The sequence below is a fragment of the Equus przewalskii genome, chromosome 21 (assembly GCF_037783145.1).
Source record: "Equus przewalskii isolate Varuska chromosome 21, EquPr2, whole genome shotgun sequence".
Classification (NCBI taxonomy): domain Eukaryota; kingdom Metazoa; phylum Chordata; class Mammalia; order Perissodactyla; family Equidae; genus Equus; species Equus przewalskii.
Genome location: NC_091851.1, coordinates 37,029,603 through 37,051,859, shown reverse-complemented (window position 1 = coordinate 37,051,859; position 22,257 = coordinate 37,029,603). Strand labels below are relative to the sequence as shown.

The 22,257-nt window shown below is 55.5% G+C and overlaps 1 protein-coding gene across 3 annotated transcripts in view; it reads left to right on the top strand.

Annotated features, from left to right (window-relative positions):
- PREX1 (phosphatidylinositol-3,4,5-trisphosphate dependent Rac exchange factor 1) overlaps positions 1 to 22,257 on the top strand; it is a 183,091-nt gene that overhangs the window by 22,932 nt on the left and 137,902 nt on the right. Inside the window, exon 1 of one of the 3 annotated variants that reach the window (XM_070589413.1) lies at positions 17,707 to 17,801. The exons of 1 other annotated variant lie outside the window; for it this stretch is intronic. In XM_070589413.1, coding sequence (XP_070445514.1) covers positions 17,748 to 17,801 — 54 coding nt within the window. In that variant the 5' untranslated portion in view covers positions 17,707 to 17,747. Of the gene's footprint in view, positions 1 to 17,706; positions 17,817 to 22,257 lie in introns of those variants that run through there. One more of the 3 variants, XM_070589412.1, reaches the window with a different exon arrangement.

Genomic DNA, 22,257 nt, shown 5'->3' with positions numbered 1-22,257 from the left:
CAGGGCCAAGGTGGGGGGCTGGGCTGTTAGTGTGGGAACAGTGGAGGGTGTTAGGCCAGGCGGTGACAGTGCTGACTTATCCATTAGAAGAGCCCCTCTGACTGCTGTGAAGCGTGGGGTGTGTGTGGGGTGGGAGAAGGGGAGAGGAGTGGCTGGGTTCAGGCTGTGGGCTGGTTGCTGAGCTGAAAGCCTGTGTGGAGCCGAGCTGCAGCCTTGGCCGTCTGCTCCCGAAGGACCACACCTGGGCCAGAACGGATCCCGTGCAGGGCTGGTGTCAGGCGCCCCGGTGCTGCGCAAGGTGGGTCCCCCCCTGCTCCTGAGCGGGTTGCTGATGTGGGAGGGTGGTGGGGGGCCGGTCTCACCTCCTCAGAGCTCGTCCGAGAGCGGAGAGTCCTGCCTGCTGGGCTGGCCGCTCAGAATTAGACCCTTGACATCAGGGGTCTAGGCTTAGTGGACAGGCTCCAGGAGTCGCCGTAAGAGGGCGTGTTCCTCCCCTGTGACGCTCCCGGTGGGAGGCCTTGCCCCCTGGGATGTGGATGGCTCCTGCTTCCAGTGCTGTCCCCGCCGTTGGCGATAGTCGCTGGTCCTCGCGGGCCGTCTCCTTTGCGGGAGCCGGTCATGCTCCAGCCCTGGAGCTGCCTGGTCTTCGGGGCGGGGGGTGCTCACCGTGGTCCTGCCAGGGAGCTCTCTTACTCTCCCCGAGTTACAGAGGGGCCATCGGGGTCGAGCGGAGCGCGGCAGCTCCCCCAAAGGCCACCCAGGGAGCAGGCGGCAGTTTACGCTCCCGTGTCTTTGGAAATCCCCGACCTCTGCATCCACAGCAGCTCGGTCGCATGTCATGTGTGCTAAAGGCACGGGTCTCCTAGAGGTCCGTGTTGACAGCACCCCGTGCTTCTCGGGCCGTCCGAGAGCCCCGACGTGGGCAGGGCCACCTCCGCCATCAGAGCGGCTTGCCCCCTGACTCGCTGCTGACTGTGGGCAGGTTCTGCAGCTGGCCCGCTCCTCAGTTTCCCCATCTGTGGCTGGACTGGGGGTGGTGAGAACAGAAGCCCCTGCCTCACAGGGCTGCGTGCTCAGGGGTTTGCGTGGAGCCTGGCCCACAGTCGTGCTCCATGGTTGTGGCTGCTGTCACCAGTCCTGTTCCTGCTATCTTTATTCTTATGAACAGTAGAGTGGAAAATAGAGTGATCAGCGGGCCTGGTTTGAAAACGAAAAGTTCCAATTCCAGGAAACCCCTCAGTCCTCGGTAAACCGGGATGGTCAGTCACCCTCCTGATGAAAGCGCTTATGGCTAAGTTTAGGCCCTGGTGTCAGCTAAGCCTAGACTTGAATCCAGCTCTGCCACTTCCTGCTCTGTGACCTTGAGCAGATTACTTAGCCTTTCTGTGCCTCAGTTTCCCCACCTGCAAAGTGGGGACTGATTATAGTGCCAACTCAGAGAGTTTCCGTGAGGTTTAAAGGAGATCATGAGTATAAAGGGCTTGGTGAAGTCGTTGTACTCAAATTGTCCCGGGACCCAAGTGGACTGGAGAGAAGCTGAGGCCGTTTTGAAGGCAGGGCTGGGGGACCTTGAAGGGCGCCCCTCCCCCACAGCTGTTTCTGAGTCAGGCTGGCTCCATCCTCCACCACATCAAAGCACCCCCAGGTCCCCTTTATGGCTGGTCTGGGGGCCCTGGTGCAGAGGCAGATTAGATGCTATCTGGGTGGTTGGAGGTGCCCAGCAGGGGGGAGGCCTGTGCTCAGGGCCCTCCCGCAAGGACCAGAGCCCTGGCTGACACTCTTGGGTTTCCACCCAGCTTGCCCCTCGCTGGCTCTGTTGGGAGTGGATCCTGGACAGGCTGCTCAACCTCTCTGGGCCTCATTTTCCTCCTCTCTCAACGGGGCTGCTTGAGCCTCCCCATGGGGTGCACGGGAGGCCCCCCGAGTCTTGGGCCATGTTAACAAAATGCACATAGGACAAAACCCGGTCCCCGATGGTGGTGTTTGAAATATTTTACTTTGAACCGGCTGATGCTCTTAACGCACACGGCTCCGGGGCAGGACGGCCTGGCTGCTCTGGGAAGGGCTGTGGGGTTTCTGGAAGCGGCTCTTTGTTCCTGGGATGCTGCAGACGATGTGCTCAGGGGCCTTCCAACTGTCTTGCTCTTTCAGTCCTGTCTGTGTGTCCTTGTGGGGGCCTCTCACCTGGTGTTTGTGAAGGGGCCTCCGTGTAGTGCGCCCCTGCCACCCCAGCCCAGCGTGCAGGGGGACTGGAGAATTAAATGGAAGGAACTGCCTGGGCGCTCAAGAAATGGTGGCTGCTATTGCTTTTAAATGGGAATTAAAATTTTATTTATTTATGTTTGCAGATTTAAGTCAGGGTCTTGCACAGATCTGAAAAGATTCCAGTTTATTCCCGGGGGAGGACCAGGGGCACAGCTCCCTACAGACAATAGGAACTGCAGGAGGTGAATTTTCCTGAGCACCTCCCACAGCCCAGAGCCCTGAGGTCCTTGCTGTCCTCCAGGTGGGCTCCAGGGACCGGCATATCAACATGGGAGCTCAGACCTACCCGACATCCGCTGTGTCAGAATCTGCTTTTAATCTGCCTTTTTCTTTTTCTTTTTTTTTGAGGAAGATTAGCCCTGAGCTAACATCTGCTGCCAATCCTCCTCTTCTTTTGCTGAGGAAGACTGGCCCTGAGCTAATAACATCCATGCCCATCTTCCTCTACTTTATATGAGGGATGCCTACCATAGCGTGGTGTGCCAAGTGGGGTGTAGGTCCGCACCTGGGATCTGAACTGGTGAACCCCGGGCCGCCGAAGCGGAACGTGTGAACTTAACTGCTGCGCCACCGGGCCGGCCTCTTAATCTGCCTTTTTAATCCACTTGTCCAGGTGATTCACAAGCACACTGCAGTTTGAGAAATGTTGGTTTGGGTGTTATTCATTCCTTTAGTCCTTACAGCCACCCTGTGAGGTAGGGCTCCTTCAAAAAGAGGAAACTGAGGCACGGAGAGGCTTAGAGCTGCCCAGGCTCAGGCAGAGTATATAAGAGAGTCTATGACAAGAGGCAGAGTCTGGATTTGAACCCAGGCTGCCTCGCGCCAGAGCCCTGCTCTTGACGGTCGTGTTGTACCACCCGGTGGTGTGCCAGCGGACTCGGAAAGGGAATGGGTGGTTCTGATGGGGGTGGAGGAATCGGGGTGGTGTTGGCATGGGGATGGGCCTCGGTGGCACCTGGATTTGGTTGGACCGTCAGAGAGGAAGAGAGCTTCTCCAGCAGAGGAGCTGGCCTGATCCATCCCCAGCATGTGCCTTCCTGTGCCCTGGCCAGCCCCATGGGAGGTCCCCACCCCTCCCTCTGCCAGGCTTTGGGAGCCGTACAGTAGCCATGAAATGGCAGACGCCCTCGGGCTGCTGGGGAGACTGATTCGAAGCAGGGAGCCCTCGGCCGGTCCGGTTAGTAGCCCAAGAGCTGGTCACTAGCATTCGGTTAGTAGCACCTGCTTAGTGTAACAGAGTAACAGCTCTTGAGTGAGATAGCATTGAAGAACAGGAAGAGTCTTTCATTAATCAATCAGATCTCCAGTCTTTCTTGAGCCCCTGCTGTGTACTAGGGGCGGTACTAGGTGCTGGGGAGACGGGAGTGAACAGAATGGACAAAAATCCCTGCTCTGGTGGAGCTGATGTTCTCCAGGGGGTGAGAGAGAGACAGAGAGACCGAGAGACAGAGGGACAGGGGGACAGAGAGACAGAGAGGGAATGCAGTGAGCAGGACTGTGTCAGGTTGGAGTACCTGCTAGGATGGAGACAAAGTGGGGAGACTGGTGGGTGTGAGGGAGAGTGATGGTAAGGAGGGGGAGGTCCTGCCTTGGTTGGGTTCTTGGGAACGGCCTCACCCAGGAGCCAGGAGTAAAGCCTGGAGCCAGGGGTGTGTCCCTTTGGGGAAGCGAGTTTCAGGAGGAGAGGCTGGAGGTCGGCAGGTGCTGGAGTGGAGGGAGGGGGGGCGATGCGGTGAGGTGGGTGCCGGGCGCGTCACATCGTGTGGCCTGGGAGAGAGGTGGGGAGTGGGGACTTCCTCCTCGTGCGGCGGGCAGCTGGGCAGGCTGTGAGCAGGGCAGAAGGGTGGTCTCGTATGTTTTCAAAGGGGCCACACAGGTCAGAGTGTGGAGGCCGGACTGTAGGAGCAGCAAGACCAGGTGGCTTTTGGTTAGGCAGTGATGGGCAAAGGATGATGGCAGCTTGGACCAGGGGGTGGCAGGGAGGGAAGACGAATTTAGCATGGTGATAGAGCTGGCTCAGACTTGAACTGGTGGCGGAGGGATGTGGGACGGTGCGGCTTTTCTGTAGAGGGGAAGTTAGACCTTGACTGGTGTAACCTGGAAGGCTTCCTGGAGGAGATGGAGATAGGCTTGGGGACATTGCCACGGTAGGAATCCTGCCAGCAAGCGAGGACAAAAGTGAGTTCATGTGAAGAGCAGGAGATTGACTTATGCAACCTCTTTCCAACCCTTAAAGGTCCCTGGATGAGCTCACAGTCGTCCCTGGGGTTTCGAAGCTGGAGAAGAGATTAAGGGTCAGAGATTTTTGTCCCCACCCTCTTGAGTTGGGGGCAAGAAGGCAGCTCAGGGAAAGGCAGGACCTCCAGGCGGAAAAGGCTCTGAGCGCTGGCCCTGGCTGGACGGCAGGCCTGGCCCTGAGCCTCCAGGGCCTCAGTTCCCTTGGCATCAAGTGGGGTGACAGTGAGGTGCAGAGTGAACGTGCCAGTGGCCTGGCTGGTCGGCACAGAGGGGCCGATGCGGGCCCGCCGCCCTGTGCCAGGGCCGAGAGCAGCTTCGTTTGCAGGCGCCGCTTTCTGGGTGAGAACAGAGCTGTTTGAGGAGGCGACGCGGGGATGTGGGGGGCTCTTTCCCTCTCCTCTCTGGGGAGGCCATTGAGAAGGAGCGGCACCGAGGGGCAGTGCACAGAAGCGGCGCTGTGGGCCTCCTTCTTGGGGGGTTGCAGGGGGGGAGCTGGGTCAGCTGTATGGGCCACTTAATACCCATGAACTTGCAATTAAATGCGGAAGTGGGAGACAAGGGGGGGCGGTAAAAGGGGATATTGTTCCCAGCTCTGGGAGGAGGGCTGCTGGAGCCGGGGAATGGCCAGCCTCCTATATGAATGGCTGCAGTGTCATGGGGGCTGGGGGAGCAGGGGCCCCTCCTATATGAATGGCTGCAGTGTCATGGGGGCTGGGGGAGCAGGGGCCGTCATTTGGCCCTTTGTCCTGCTCTGCGGGGCCCAGCCACAAAGGCCAGCTTGATTCCCATTCCTTCTTGGGGGCGGGGAGAAGAGGGGCTCAGCCCCAGCTTGGCCCCCTCCCGGGGCCCCAAGCAAAGAGCTCCCTCTGGGAATGGGGGGGGATGACAGAATCTGGGGCTCTCTAGAAATCTCCCTGTCACCATGACCGAACCTTTTCTTTTCCTGAAAAATTTTTGATTTTGTCAGGCATATCTTGCATGCAGAATGCACAATATTAAGCGTGCGGCTTGATGACCTTTTGCATATGGTTTGTCTGTATAGCCAGCCATCCCCCACATCAGATAGGAAATATTGCCAGCACCTCAGAGGGTGTTCCCCCAAGTCAGTACCCCCCAGAGTAACCACTGTTCTGATTTCTGTCATCAAAGATTAGTTTTGCCTGTTTTCGAACTTTGTGTAAGATGGGATTTTTTTGTGTGTCTTTTAAATTAATTTTTAAAATATTACAACTATATGTGTATATGTAACTACCTATGTGTGTACATAAAAAACTGTTTATGTTATATGTATACTGTATATTAGTTTATATATATGTTGTATGTAATCATTCCCATGGTTGAAATTAAAAAGGCATAAATTATGCAGAGTGAAAAGTCTGCCTCCCGAAACTATGGCGACAATAGAAAGATGAGTGGTTGCTAGGGGTTGTGGGGGTGCGGGGAGGAGATGAGAAGATGGAGCAGAGGAATTTAGGGCCGGGAAACCACTCCTATGAGAGCATAATGATGGATGCGCACACGTTTGTCCAAACCCATAGAACGCACCACACCAAGAGTGAGCCCTAATGTAAACTGTGGACCCTGGGTGATAACGGTGTGTCAACACGGGTCCATCGATTGTAACAAATGTCCTACTCTGCTGGCAGGTGTTGATACTGGAGGAGGCTGAGCATGTGTCGGGGTGGTGCATATAGGAGAAATTTCTGTACCTTCTGCTCAATTTTGTTGTGAACTTAAAATTGCTCTACAAAAATTGTCTTACAAAAAATGTCAGCCTCTCACTTCCCTCCCCGAAGCCAGCCACTGGCCCTGCTTTCATCCGGGCCCTTGAGGTGGGTTGGACATGCCCCTTCTGTTACACAAGTGGTGGCTCATTGTCCTCGCATGTCTGCACTTGACCTCGTTCCCCTTTTCACCCTGTGTCCTGGAGGTTGTTTTGTAATACTATGTAGAGTTCCACTGGAGGGATGTACTGTGTTTTTTTTTAAGCTAGTCCCCCCTTGATGGACGCTGAAGTTGTTCCCATCTTTTGCCGTTACAGATGACGTATGACAGACACCGGCCACTTCATACCTGTAGGTGTACACATTTCTAGGAATGGAATTTCTGGGTTAAAGGGTAAATACATTTGTAGTTTTTCATTCATCTTTAGTTACAGGACAGATAGGAATGCAGTGCCCTTGTAGAAAATTAAACCATTACAGATGTGCTAATAACCCTTTCCTTCCTGTTCCTCGTTGCCCCCACCTCCGGTTTCTCTTGTTACTGGTCTGCTGTGCAGCCTTCCAGATCTTTCTCTGTGTGTTCATGTTGTCGACATCGATGAATATGAACCTGTGGAAACAACAGGGCATGCTTATGCTTCTAAGTGTGTGCATTTCTTTAAATGAAAGGCGTCAGACCGAGGCCGTGGGGCCGGTGGTTAAAGTCGTGGGCTCTGCAGCCTAGCACCTGGGTTCGAATCCTGGCTCTGTCCCTTGCCTGCTCTCAGAGGGGAAGCTGCTGTGATCGCCCAGCGTTCTGCTGCTGGCTTTGATTCCTTCTGACCTGTGCTTCCTCTTTTGCAGGATGGTTGCTCATATTGGAGTTTATTTATCTACTCCCCTCTCGATGGGCATCTAGGTGGTTCTTTTTCTTCTGTATCAGGATTTCTTAACTTCAGCACTGTTGACAGCTGGGACTGTGTAATTCTTTGATGTGGGGGGCTGTCCCATGCCTTGTAGGGTGCTTAGCAGCATCCCTAACCTCTACCCACTAGATGCCACTAGTACCCCCTCCCCAGTTGGAACAACCAAAAATGTCTCCCAGACGTTGCCAAATATGGTGATGAGAAGTGCTACAGGGAGCATCCTTCTCCAAGCCTCTCTGTGCCCATGGTGAGGTCATCTTTACTGTATTCCCATTCCACAGATGAGGAAATAGAGTGCCAGAGAGGTTGAGTCATTTGCTTGAGGTCACACAGTGAATGCATGGCAGACCAGGATTTGAGCTCATGCGTCTTCGAATTTTTTGGGTGCCCACTGAGTGCCAGGACAGCTCCAGGCTGAGCTGGGTGTCAGCGGGTGACAGAACAGACCCAAGCCCCTGCCCTCGTAGCTCCAGCATTCTCGCAGGAGTGACACAGTCCGGGAGATACTGGACACTTAGGTGGTGATTGGTGGTGGAAGGAAGGGAGATAGAGGATCACAGTGACAGTGCCACCTGACGTTCAATGATATGTTACAGTTATCACAACTGATGTGTAGTGAGGGTTTCCGTACGTCGGTCACTATTCTAAAGAGTTTCACACTCATTGAATCCCCACAAAAACCCTAAGAGATACCATTAGTGTTATTCCCGCATTGGAGGTGGGGACACAGAGGCATGGAGGGGTGCAATCCCTTGCTAGGAGGTGGCAGAGCTGGCACCAGAATCCAGCCTCTCTGCAGCCGCGCCCTCACGTCCCCTCTGTACCCACTTCCCGTGGTCGTGAGGGTCCCCAGGACTAAGAAGGTGAGACTCAGAGTGTCGATCGCGTGGAGATACAGACGGGACCTGAGCGTAAACGTTTAAACTCTTATAGCAATTGGGCAGAGTAATTTTATGCCGGTTTAGTCCAATACTAAAAAAATTAGCTTGTAGTCTCTCTTTTGACTTTGCTTTTCTAATAATTCCTTTTTATTGCATTTTGTAAAAGCAGTAGTCTGAAATGGATTGGAAATTAGAGAAAAAATGGCTCTTCCTCGCCTGGTGGGAGGAACACCACGTGAGGACGGGGAGGTGTGGAGGGCAGACCCTGCCCGCGGTGAGGCCTCCTTCAGCGTGAGCTTTCTTCTTAATCGGTTATTCTGACATTGGGTCCTCTTGGCACAAGCTCCTTGCCCCTGGAGCTAGGACAAGCTGAGGGGTCGTCTCTACATATAATGGGTGAAAAATTGTGGCCCAGGCTGGTTGGGTACTTTAGGGTTGGCCGATGGGGTCTGGAGGCTTGTGGGGCCTTCTCTTTGCTGACTGTGCCTGTGCTGTGATTTTCACTGCCCTCTTCCAGCCCGGGCAGCTGGATAGGCCCTGACCTGCAGGCCTCCCCAAGGAGGCACAGCTGACCAACATCCTGGAGCCCTGGTTAAGCAGGTCCTAGGGAGAGGCTGGGCCTCCCTGGCGGCTGTCAGTGGCAGGGGCCCCTCTTGGGAACTGTCAGGGCCTCTCATCAGCCCCTCTCTTTGTATCCGTGGCCATGGCAACCTGGCTGGACGCTTGGCACTCTTAGGCCCAGCCCCCAGCCTGACCAGCGGGCTTTTTCCTTTACTGAGGCCGCCCTGCCTGGGGAGGCTGCCCCCACCTCCCAGTGATGGGGGCTCCTGGGCTGGGCTGATGCTGCCCTGCCGTGTGGGAAGGACCCCAGACAAGGCCCCTTCTGGATCTCCCCTCTGCCTCCAGGCGTCTGTGCTTCTGTCTCGGAGTGCTCTTGTTTTCCTTCTTCTCATTTGCTTTCCCTCCCCAGCTCTGCCTACAGCCCCCGGCCTCCTGGGGCTGTTTGCCGACCTGGGTCTGTCCCTTCCCTTCTCTGCGTTTCCGTCTTGTTCTCTGCTGTGCCTCTGTTTCTCTCCTTCCGCGTCTGTCTTCTTGTGCACTGTGTGCAGGTCGGTCCTGCGTCTAAGAATGGGGCTGGCTTGGAGCCCCCACTGCAGCGCCCCCTTGACGACCCTTCGTGCTCAGAGAAAGGACCACGCTTTATAGGGGCTTGTTTGCTGAAAAGCCACAGCCTCAGGGGCTGGCCCCGTGGCCGAGTGGTTAAGTTCGCGCGCTCCGCTGCAGGCGGCCCAGTGTTTCGTTGGTTTGAATCCTGGGCGCGGACATGGCACTGCTCATCAGACCACTCTGAGGCAGCGTCCCACATGCCACAACTAGAAGGACCCACAACGAAATATACAACTGTGTACCGGGGGGCTTTGGGGAGAGAAAGGAGAAAAAATAAAATCTTTAAAAAAAAAAAAAGCCACAGCCTCAGCCCCCACCAGCCCGGTGAGATCCTGCTGCCCCAGACGGGGTGAGGGGGGGGTCTTCCCATCCCGTGAGCCAGCGGCTTCTCTTGTCCCCTGGGTGAGGGATGGGGTCCTCCAGCCTGGTGAGGTAGTCTGGTGAATGAGAGATTCTCCCGCCTCGTGGGACGGTCCTCCTGGCGGGACCCTCTTGGGAGGAGGTGGCTGCTGGGCCCCCTCGCTCTGATGTCTGAGCCAGCGCGTGAAGGGCTGAGGCCTGGAAGACCCAGAATGTTTCCTTTCCATGCACCTGGGAGAGGGCCTGTTCCCACTGTGGGCCGTTAAAGTCATCATTTAGTAGTGGCCACTGCTGTCCCTATAGATATGAGTAAACAATGCTTCAGTACAGTGCCCTGGACTCGGGGCACCCTTGAGGGTCTCAGAGCGATCTAGAGAAAAGTCATCCCAGTCTGGCCTTTGACTGGAGCGCAGGGAGAGGAAGTGATTTTCCTGCGAGGTTTGCAAACCCGGACGCCACGGCTCTGATGGGTAAAGTGGCCGGGTGTAAGGGAACTCTGTCCCCCTCCCACCTGTCCTGTTTCTCCACCTTCACCAGCAGCAGGGACATAGATATTTCCCTATCTTTGATCTCTCTGTGCCTCAGTTTTTTCATCTATAAAGTGGAGATAAGAATATCTGTTTCATAGATGTTTCCTTAAAAAAAACTTTTGTTAAACATTGAGGTATCATTCACATTCCATAAAAGTCACCAGGTTAAAGTGTCCACTCCAGTGGCTTTTAGTGTATTGTCAGGGTTGTGCACCGGCCCTGCTTTCTAATTCTGGAACACTTTACTCACCCCAAAAAGAAACCCCAAACCTATTAGCAGTCATTCCCCATCCTGCCCCTCCCCCCACCCTGGCAACACAGTCTGCTTTCTGTCTCTATGGATTTGGACATTTCATATAAACGGAATCATACAATATTTGGCCTTCTGTGACTGGCTTCTTTCACTTAGAATAGCGTTTTGAAAGTTCGTCCGTGTCTTAGCATGTGTCGGCGTTCCATTCTTTTTGATGGCTGCGTAGTACTCCACTGTGTGGGTCTCTCACATTTGTGTGTCCCTTCCTCCGTTGATGGACTCTTGGGTCGGTCCCGCTGGCTCTGGTGAATAATGCTGCTGAGAACAGTGATGTGCAGGTTTCTATGGACCCTCGGCCTTGACATTGTGGGGTCAGCAGTGCTATTTAACACTTACCGCATGCTTACTGGGTGCCAGGCACCAGTCCTCTGGGGTGGCTGCTCTTTTACAGATTGGGAAACTGAGGCACAGGCATTAATTTGCCCGAGATCACATGAGTACATGGCAGGGCTCAGACACCGGCAAGTCCTGGCACCGCTGACCCCAGCGCGTTCTGGAGTACCTGCCCCGCGTCCTTGTAAAGGGGGTAGCTGCTTCTCAGCCCCGAGCAGCCGTTCCCACGCGGGAACACAAACCCAGGGTTTCCAGATCTGACTTTTTCCACCAGCCGGAAATGTGGAGTTTTGGGTATGAAATCACTCGATTTTTAAAAGTTGGCAACTCCATCACATTTTTAACAAACACTGCGTTGTCCAAACAAAACACGTCTTCCGGCCAAACCCATGGGTCGCCAGTGTGTGCGCTCTGCCCCCAGGGCGACTCGTTGGTGGGGGAGGGGGTGTCGCTGGGCTCCGACCTTGACTGCGTGCGTGCGTTTCTGGGCCGGGGGCACCCACCTTCCCTGGTACTTTCTGGCTCGTGTCTGTGCCAGCCGTGTTTCACTCTGGCCCCTTTGTGGGATGGTGGGCTGGTTGAGGGCCCCGGTGGCGTCTGGTCCTTGTGGGATCCCTCACTCTCACCCTCATGTTTTATGGTCATGGTTTTATGACTTGCCCTTTTTGGATGCTCTTGGTACAGCCCTTGCCCTTGACTTTCGGAGTTAAGTACCTTCCTGCAGCTGGAAGCCGCCTGGCACGTCAGAGCCGGAGATGTGGAGTCTGAATTGCTGGTTCAAGCCCCAGGCTGCCACTTCCCAGTTGGGACCTTGGGCAAGTTACTTAACCGCTCGGGGCCTCAGTTTTCTCATCTGTACATCTGCAAAATGGGGCTAATACATTATTTCAGGGATTAGTCCATAAACTATCATCATGTGACCATGGTGTGGAGCCTCGCGTCCCGTTAGCTGGCTGTGCTATGGTGGCCATGTAAAACGGGGACCTGGGGTGCAGGCTTGGGAGCTGAGCTGCCTGGGTTCGAATCCCAGCTGTGCCACTCACCGGCAACATGACCCTGGGGCTCGTGACTTGACCTCTGTGCCTTAGTTTCCTCATCTGTTGAATAGGAGTCATAATATACCCCCGTCATGGGGCTGCTGTCGCACGCAGAATGGCGGCTGGCACACGGTAAGAGCTCAGTCGAATCAGCCGTCGTCATTATTATGTACAAACAAACACGCAGACGTGCAGACACATGCATCCTTGCCAGGGCCCTGCCATCTGGCAGAAACAGCTCGAAGGTGCCTGTTTATTTCCGTGCGCGTATCTCTGTGTGTCTCCTGCCGGGAGTGCCAATGTTAATGTGTGTGCTGCGTGGGTCCGCGCAGCCCTGAGCCAGCTGGCAGGGTGCTGTTTTCTGCATGCGTGTCTCCCTGTGTCAATAGAGTGTGTACGTGGTGCGTGCGTGTGCGCTCTCTCCCCGGCACGTTCCCAGAAATAAATCCACGTTGGGGTTCTTGCGGGGTGAGTCTGGCCACCGGAGCAGCCGGCCGTGTTCAGTTGGCTGGGGAGGGGGCACCTGGGGAGGCTGGTGGGCCCAGGTGGACGGAGGAACTGAGTGCTGCTCAGAGGTCGGGTGTGACAGCTAAGTGATGGGTGTGCTGAGGGCTGGGCCGTGGGCCTTGGGTGTGACCCACCGCTGCTGGCCGTGGCCTCGGGGAAAGGCTCTGGCGTCTGCTGTTCACACTTCAGGTGTTCGGCACTGGTTGGGGCAGAACAGACCCGCTTCCTCTGGGGCCTGCCCGGCGTGCCCCGGGCCCTTCCCAGCCTCTCCTCGCCTTCCCTGTCTTCTCTGCGGCATATTGCAGGTGCTAATTTAGGCAGGCGCTCTGGAGGCTAAGAAAAGCTGAAGCACGCAGAATTAGCACAGCAGAATTTAGCTATCTGGAGAGGCAGCCTGGGCTGCTCAATTTATCTTCTTTTTTTCCCACTCACGTTCTTTTTTCCCTTTCGAACTCTTTAAATTGCCTTGCAGCCCACTGCATTCCTTTCCCCCCGGGAACCTTTGGCCCCTCTTTGCTCTTCTGTTCCTGGAGAACTTTCTGGGGAGGCCCGTGGAGCTTCAGGCTGCTGTGAGAGTGAGACGGTTCACTGAGGTCTTTCTCTTGTCCAGGTCCTAGGATGCAGTCGGTCATTCATTCCTCCTCCTATTAGCGGATATCTGTCAAGCACTTAGGATGTATCAGGCTGCGCCCTGAGCAGGCTGCATGCGTATTCTCGCTTAGTCCTTCTCATGGCCTGGATGGAGATATTCTTATTGTCCCGTTTTACAGATAGGGAAACTGAGGCACAGAGAGGTTATGTCACCTGCCAGGGTCCCATAGTGAGGAAGGGCTGAACCAGGATGTGAGCCAGCCGTGTGGTTCCAGGGCCCGCGCCCTTCACCATAGCTCTGCATGCCTCGGTTACTAAAGGGGTCATTCAGCATACTACTGAGCACCCACTCTGTGCTAGCCCCATTTTTTCCTTCTTTCCTCCCGTTTACTTCATTCTCTTTCTCTTCCTTCCCTCCTTCCTGTCCATCTGTCCACCCATCCATCCACCCACCCACCCGTCCACCTACCTGTCCACCCACCCATCCACCCACCCATCCGTCCATCCACCTATCCAATTAGTGTTTCCTAAAACTTACTCATTTCATTATCAGTCTTATGATTTTTGTCATATTCATATACCAGCTGTAACATTATTTATAATGTCTTTTTCTTTTATCTGACCCTCCTCCCTTTTGTTTGTTTTTTTTTTTGGAGGAAGATTAGCCCTCAGCTAACTACTGCCAGTCCTCCTCTTTTTGCTGAGGAAGCCTGGCTCTGAGCTAACATCCGTGCCCATCTTCCTCTACTTTATATGTGGGACGCCTACCACAGCATGGCAGCCAAGCAGTGCCATGTCCGCACCCGGGATCCGAACCAGCGAACCCCGGGCCGCCGAGAAGCGGAACGTGCGAACTTAACCGCTGCGCCACCGGGCCGGCCCCCCCTCCTCCCTTTTTTAAAACTTTAGTCTCATCCTAAGCAATAGTGTTCATGAATCATGGATTTGATAGGATAGCCATCATTATTAATGTCAAAACAGAAAACTGTTTACAAGTGCTGTCCCTAAGTCCCCCCTCCCCAGTGTTGCTGGGTAGTCTGGGGAAGCCGCCGCCAGGCAGGTCCCAAGCTCACAGCTCTACGTGGGCCCAGCGGGCCCAGGATGGCGGGGTGCCCTCCACACGGGTTTTCCACCGTAGCATTTGCTGTAAAGGGGACAGTCAGACAAGAGCTTACCAGCTGGAGGGTGGTGGGTGGGGAGCCTGAGCTGTGGGGGAAGCCCCCGGCGAAGGAACCTGGGAGCCGCCAGAGAGCACTTCTAGCCAGAGAGTTGGGGAGCAGTGACATCTGAGCTAGAACCCAACATAGGATTTTGGTTTCTGATTCATCAAATATTTTTTGAGTTCCCGGTATGGGTGGGTGCTGGGCATATGGGGTAAGCAGTGGAGTTGTTCCTGACCTTGTAGGGCTTACGCTTGAGGGTGCTTAGAGCGTGTGGATGGGTAGGAGACAGACAGAAACCGAAGCCTTGAGGCACGGATCACTTTAGGTCAGGGCTGTGAAGACTGGGAAGCAGGGGGTGGGGTTGATGGCGTCAGGGGTGGGTCTGGGTGGGCTCTGTTAGCTGGGGCAGTCAGGGAAGGCCTGGTGAGGAGGTGGCATTGTACTGAGCAATGGGAAGGAGCAGCTGTGTAGAGTTCTTGGAGAGAGTTGTTTGGGCAAAAGCAACACAAGTGCAAAGGTCCTGAGGTGTGAGGAGCAGTGAGCAAGCTGGGAGGTAGCTGTCGAGGCAAGGAATTGGAACTTTTTTTTAGGTGCTTGGGAAGCCAGCCATTGGAGGGTCGAGAGTGGATGAGGACCTGGCCAGGGAGGTGGCAGAGAAGAGAGAGGTGTTAGAAGTGGGGCCAACAGGGTCTGCTGGTGGTTGGCTGTGGCGGAGAGAGTGGAGTCGAGGGGTCTAGGGTGAGGCAGGGGAGCTGCTTCTCTGGGGGGCGAGCCTGCACTTGCAGGACCCTGAAGGCGAGCCCCCTGCCCGCCTCCCTCTGGCCTGCAGCTGCCCTGAGGACCCTCCAGGGCTTCCTGCCAAGAATCTGAGATGGGGACTTGCAGAGGCAGAAGACCTCTTCCCGCTGGAGCGCGGGGAGGACCACACAGCACTGTGGGTGCGCCCCCGCCCCCCTACCCCCACCTGGGACCTCTCTCCTCTGGGCCGTGCACAAGCTCCCAGGTCATTGGGGGCCCCTCCTTCTGTTCACCTGTGGACTATGTTGTGGTTCTTTTTTCTCTCCTGGACAAGAGTTGTTGGACGATATCTGATCCACGCATGGGAGAGGCTGAGTTTGAGGCAGCCCCACATGGATTGCGAGGCTGCAGAGCTGTCCATCCATCCATCCATTCATTCATTCAAGGACAGTTCTGAGCAGCTGCCCGCCACCCTAGGAGCTGCGGTCTCTAGGTGCTACGATGGTGAATGAGGCCGAGAGCGCCCCCCCTCAGGGAGCTGGCATTCAGGCAGGGGACAGACAGTGAACAGATAAGTGAATCCATGGAGTGCCAGCTAGTGATAAATGCTGGGAGGAAAATAAGGTGGGGACTGGGGAAGGGGTGCGGGGCTGGGGCGAGTGGCTCTTCTGAGACGGGCTGAGCAGGGATGGCTTCGCAGAGACAGTGAGGTGTGAACAGAGGGCTTGAAGAAATTAGCACGCCAGCGTCTGGGGGTAAGCGTTCCAGGCCGAGGGAACAGTAAGTGCAAAGGCCCTGGGGTGGGGTGGGGGGGGGGCGGGGGGAGAACATGCTCGTGTGTTGGAGGCACAGCATGGAAGCCTGCGTGGCTGGAGCAGCTTGCAGGGATAGTGGCAGGAGGCATGGTCCAAGGTGGCCGTGTGGGCCGTGGTGGGAACATTGAACTTTATCCCCAGTGGGCTGGAAGCCACTGGAGCTGTTGGAGCCGAGGAGGGACGTGATCTGATTCACGACGCAGAGGGGCTGAGGCTGCTTGACCAGACAGCAGGGAAGAAGTAACTGATGAGGACCACTTGGAAGAACAGGGTCCCCTGAGGTATACCGGGCTGGAGCACTTGATCCAGGCGTGTGTCCTGGCAGGCGGCAGGGGACAGGTCAGAGTTTTTGGGTGGCCGCGTGGGGCCTGACTGATAGCCTGGCCCTGCCACAGACAGGCTGTGTGACCCTGGGCAGGTGACTTGCCCGTCCACCGCTGGGCTTCCTCATGTGTAGCGTGAAGATCATAGCAGTGCCTCCCTCTGAGGGCGTTGCGAGCTAAATGAGGTGCTACGTAACAGTGCGTGGAGCAGGCCGCTGGGCCTCCCCGGCTCTCAGGAGGAGCTTCCGTGGGTATTCGCCGCTTCATCTGCCCGCTCCCCTCTCCTTCTCCTCCAGAAAAGCTCTGTGGTGAGCAGGACTCGGGTCAGGGCCTGGGGCTCAGCAGGCTGTCCTGGCGATGAAGGAAGCAGCTCCCTGATTCCACTGGGAGGTTGGGTGAAGCGGGACGCCTGTACTCTGCCCTCATCCGTGACACCTGAAGGACTTGTTTCATTCCGGATTGTGGTGGTTTGGAAGGAGCGGACACAGCTGGACTTCTGAGCTCCTGGCCAAGGTCCCGGGTTTATTCAATCCTTGGGTGGTAGGCTGGCTGTGTGAGTGACCGACTTAAACAAGAGAGGAAATGTAATAGCTCGTGAAGCTGGGGCGTCAGGTTCAGGTACAGTTTGATCCAGGGGCTCAATATCCGTCTCCCTTCCCGTTGGCTTCATTCTTGTGCCCTGTGTGGCTCAGGTGAAGGATAGGTAACACCGCTCAAGCAGCCTTGGGGCGCTTTACTACAGAAAGGGGAACCAGAACCTGCTGGCAAAGGGCGAGATGTCTGCCATCGTAGCCGGGGCAGAGCTGTTTGGAAAGAGCGGAGGTTTCTGTTGGAGTGGGGGTGGGTGGGCCTTTGGAGCTAAGCCTGGGATTTCTGAAGGACGTTTGAGGGCCGCTCTCATGACTCATTCTCGGATGAATTCACTTCACCCAGGTTACGTCATTTCCTGAAACATCTGCCCTGGGTCCTCCAGGAGGCTCCAGGACGCTGCCCGCCTGGCCCTTGGGGGGTGGGGACAGGTCCGTGGTGGGTGCCGTCTGAACAGGAAAACGTTCTCGGCTCACGGAACGCTTCCCCCGCCCCTTCACCTGCGTCAGGTGAATTACAAGTTGCACGTGGGTCTGCGCACAGTCTCTCGAGGGTCCCGCCCGGCGTTGGACTGGTGTCGAGTGCCTTCATCGCCAGGCCTCCGGCGTACGCGGGTTGAGTTTACTCACCACGTTGGCAGTTTTCCTAGTTTTTCTTTCCCTGGATGTTTGTGACTTCTCTAATTTTTAGGTTTCTTAAAAACAAAGAATATAAAACAAGCCACAGTCGTATTTCTAGATCCCAGCATCTGGTGGCCACTTGTAATTTGGGATGTTTGGGGGGAAAAAGTGTTTTGATAATTTTTCAGAATTAGACTTTAAAAATGTGTCATTGAGTGTTTCTAGGTTAAAAGAAATTATTTTTCTTTTCAAAACATTTTGCAACCAGGCTTCTTGAGGGATTTTCTTAGTCCTTCCTACCCTCCCGATCTGCTTATAAAATTCCTTGCAAAAATGGGTTTTTCTTTTTTTGCAAGAGAGGTGTTTTTTGGGGGAGTTCTTTATAGAAATCTATAACGTTGTGCGCAGCAGAAGGGAAATGAGCTAGAAAGTGCTGAGGCCTTTGAAAGGTTCTCTTGTGGCCCCGGTCCCTGGCGCGCGCTGCCGCCAGCAGGCATCTGGGCATCTGTTGCTCCTGCCAACACTTGTTACGTGTGATGTTTGGGAATCAGCTTTTTTTTTTTTTTTTTTTTTTTAAAATAAAGGACCTTTATGATCCCTGCTAACAGAACTCATTGGACAGTTGGAACCAACTTTACCTGATGCTGAGATGGTGTGTTCAGAGGTGACGAGCAGTCCTGCGATCTGGGCAAGCAGACATGGTGTCAGTGTTTCCAGGGTTAGAAGAGTCCCCCCGCCCCCCTTGGGGAGGGCCCGGGGTGGAGGGGGCGGTGGGCCCCCGTCACCCATCACCAAGGTGGGGAAGGAGGGTGTCGCCGTGGCCGGTCACCAGCTTCGCTGGACTTGCAGCCACCATGAGGCCCGGGGAGTGGGTCCCCAGAGGGTCACCAGTGTGCTGTGCTAAAGGGGGCTTCTGAGAGGTTCTGGGAGTGTATAGCGGGGAGGCGTGCTGGGAGGGTCATGGGTCATCAGCTAGAGATGCTCTGACCCGTCCCCCACTCTCTTCCCTCTTGTCCCCTCCGTCCTCCCTTCCTCTGCCCTCCCCCGTTTTTCCTGTCTCCCTTTCTCCCTCCTTCCACCCTCTGCCTCTTTCCTCCTCTCCCTTTTCCCCTCTCTCTCCCTCTCTTCGTTCTTCTTCCTCTCTGTTCCTTCTTCCCACCCTCCTTCCTCCTCCCAGGGCTCTGCCTTCAGAATCCGTGCTCTTCACCGCTTTGCCCTCCGCCTCCCCTGCCTGTCATGTCTGGGCCGTTGGCGCTGGTGTCCCGGCAGGATGAGTCCAGAAGGGGCTTGGTTTGCTCCTCCAAAGAGCTCTTACCGCTTGCCCTCCCACCTCCGGGGAACAAACCTAGATTTCTAGGTCTGCTCAGGCTGAGTGGCCCCCCCACTCCCCTTTCCTCTGTCTGGAGCCCCCCTCACCCCCCATAGCCCCGTGGACACCCCACGCGCAGTCCTGCCTCCTTCTCTCCCGTGCTGGGATGATCTCCCCAGGACCCCCCTGCCCTGCCCCGTTGGCCTCTCTCCCCTCACGTGCCCTTTTCCGAGAGGCCTTCCCTGCCACGCTGTCTGAAGAAGACCCCGCACCTTCCCGGCATCATCCTTCCTCGTGGTCCTGCTCCCCTCCTGTTGGTCTGTAAGTTTCTGTCTGTCTGGTGACAATCTGTCTACCTTTTGAGAATTCAGCTCTGAAATTCTTCTGTTCCTGCATCCCTGTTGCCTGGCCCATGGTAGGGGGCTCATACATATTTTTGAAATGAAATTTGGGGGGTACGTGCTCAAATTCTTTCTCCTGCTGGGGTATTGGAGGATCAGAAAACCTTTGAGATTCAAGAGGGAAAGAAGAGAGGCTGTGGCCGGGGCCCTACGTCAGGGAGGTCGAGTCTTGAAGGTTGGCCAGAAAAGCCCCGAGAGGCTGGCCAGTCGCGATGAGTCCCTTTGCGGCTGCTGAGGGGCTGAGGGTCACATCCATGGGGTGAGAGGGGGCGCTCCAGAGTTTACGTATCACCAGTGACTCCTGAGCTTGGAACTGGCTGGGTCAGCTCTCCCACCCTGGTGCCAGGCCCCTGGGGGGCTTCAGAGTGCTAAGCTGAGCACCCCCCCAGGGAGGAGCCCCCAGGCCAGTTTCCTGGGGGCAGAATGGACAGCCACGGGGGCCCAGTGGCTCTTGGCATCCCCTGCATTTTTTCTGAATGGTGCTCTCTGGCCTGGGGTTGGCCCTCGGCTAGTGCTGGTGGGGCTGGGCGGCCTGCCGGAGACCCCAGGCAGGGTGCTCCTACGCAGATCAACACTTCTTAGATGTAAGGTAGTTTACGTATAATAAGATGTACCCATTTTAAGTCAGCACCTTTATGAGGTTTCACAGGGCGGGCCTACTGGCGACAGGCGGGGGAGCTGACGGCTGTTTCACTGGCCAGTGGGGCGGGAAGGGGGCTGCTGAGGGGTCACGTGGGTTCAGGGGAGGCTGCTGGACACTGCCCACCGAGGCTCTGAGCCCACCAACCCACTTGGCTTTCCCTTCAGGTGGGTTTGTGGTTCCCGTGGGCAAATCGGCTTCTTGCCCCCAGGGAAGAGGTTTCTCCAGGGGTGGGGGGAGGCCTTTAGGTCCAGGCAGGGCCCAGCCAGCTGCAGGTCCGGGACGAGCTCTCTGTCACAGAACGATTGGCACCGGAAAAAGGCCTGCGGCTGAGAATCCACTGAAATCGGCCATAACAGAGCAGTATTGGGGTGGGGGCTAGGGGAGGACTTCCCCTGAAGGAGAAAACCAGAGTCCTAAAAGTAGGGTGAATTTCATCCTTTCATTGGTTAGGATGTAATATTTAGAATACAGTAGCAGCTTTGCGTGAATTCTTGGAGTCAACAGAGCCACTCAAGGGTTGATTTTTTTTTTTTTGAAGGATGCATAATTTTTCTGATAAAATTAAGCGACTACATGGTATGATGTCATTCCTGTCAGGTTGCCCTTTACAGCGTGATGATAAAGAGTCATTTTGCAAAAAACCCCAGGGCCCATTTTCGGCTCTCACGGCGGGCCTCTCTGACGGTCAGATCATCTGGAACTCCCCGTCTTGTCTCCTTGCGTGGCTGTTTTCTCTCCCGATGTGCACCGGCCGCCCTCCACGCCTGCGCGTCTTCATAGCTGTGCCTGTTTTCCACCATCACTTCCGTCGACGTCGTGAAATCCAGCATCTTTTGCAAGACTTGCCGTTTCCTTTTGCAGCCGTTGTGCTTACTTTCACCCTGTGCTCTGTGTGGCCTGGGCGGGAGAGCGGGGGCCGCGCAGACGGGGAAGGCATGTTCCGCAGCTGAGCTGTCGGGAGAACGGTTTTAGAAGCCGCCAGCTTGTTCTGTGTGTTTTGAAGCCATGACGCTTTTCTCCCTGTGGGGACCGGGATCACGGGCGCAGGAGTGGACACGGAAGGAGCATCTTAGGATGCGGCTGTCGTGGAGAAGGTGCTGAGTAGTTGATGAGACCGTTCCTCTCCTGACACAGATGGGGTGGTGAAGTTGGTGTCAGGACGCTGTTGGCGCCTGGTCTCCTCGGCATCAGCGCTCAGCCTCCTCTGCTGAATGCTCCTCTGCCTCCTGACCTCTGATTTTTGGGGTGTGCCGGGCTCAGCCCATGGGCCTCTTTTCTTCCCAGTGGTCCCACCTGTCCTCTGGATGTCACACTTGTGTGGGCACTGCCTCCTTCCCATCGCCACGTGGATGTCTGATGCCATCTCAGACCAGTCGTGTGCCAAGCCAAATTCCTCTTCTCCCCTGAATCCCGCTCCTCTCCCTCTGTCTTTCCCACCCCAGGCGGTGTCAGCTCCCCCCTTCCAGTGGCTCAGGCCGAGAATTCGGCAGTCACTCCTGACCCCTCCTCAGTCACCCCCAGCATCCAAGCCGGCGGCAAGTCCCGTGGGTCCACCTTCCAAACGTCTAATTCTCACCACCTTCCCTGCCACCACCTTATTTAGCCAACACTGACGGCACTTTCTATGCACCCCGGTACAGCGCTCTCTCTTTCACGCACCTTAAAAATGATATCTCCTTTAATACTCGTGAAACCCTATCAAGTATATGTTCTTTCTATCTGCATTTTACACATTGAAGTTCAGAGAGGTTAAGCCCCTTGCCCAAGGTCACATAGCCTGTAGTGGCAGAGCTGAGATTTGAACTCACCCCACCTGGCTGCAGAGATTGTGTGTTAACCAGCACACTGGTCTATGTCCCTCTCGTCTTTTGCTTTGGCTGTTGCAGTAGCCCCATCACCCCCTGCAGTCCCTTCTCTCCAGAGCGGCCAGAGGGCCCTGGTTAAAAGCCAGCTCAGCCCCGGACGCTGTCTGCTTACTGCCCCTCCCAGTGATGCTGCTCCAGAACCTCATCACACTAGGAGTGAACACCAAAGTCCCTTGTCGAGCCTCCTGCCCCCGGGCCCTTGGGCACAGCCGTGCCTCTTACCGCCTGCTCATGCTGTTCACCCTGCCTGGAAGCTCTTTGCTCAGATGTCCCGACGGCCTGTGCCCGTCCCTTTTAGTTCTCTGCGCAGGTGTCACCGCCTCAGAAGACCTTCCCTGACCAGCCGTTCCTTTAAGCCGGACCGTCCCGCACGCAGCCTCCAGATAAGCTGAGAGTCCTTCTCACCATTTTCATAGGATCTCGACATGGACGCACGGCCCGAATCTTCCTTTTTTCTTGGCTGAGTGACTGTGGGGGCAAGCGCTTGCCAGAGGTCGTGTGGCCGGGGCAAGGCACAGATGGGCCCAGAGCCCAGGTCTCTTGACCTGTGACCCCCTTGACCTTTGTGTAGTTTGGAGTCGTCACCCTCTGTAATTGGATAAGTCATTTAAACTCTCTGGCCTCAGTTTCCTCATCTGTAAAATGTGCATAATAATAGTGCCCACCAGTGGGGTTATTGTGAAGAGTAAGTGTGTTAATACATGTAAAATGCACAGACCCTGATATGACTGTAATTCTGCTCATTGGCAGTGTGACCTTAGAGAAGTGTCTAGACTTCTCTGGGCCTCAGTTTCCTCATCTGTAAAGAGAAGCTCGTCACAGGGTCGTTGAGAGGATTGTATGCAGGGATTTCTGTAAAGCGTTTAGAACAGCACCCAGTACGTAGTGACTTGTTTATGGATGTATTGACTGATTTATGGATAATCAATAAATGTTACATT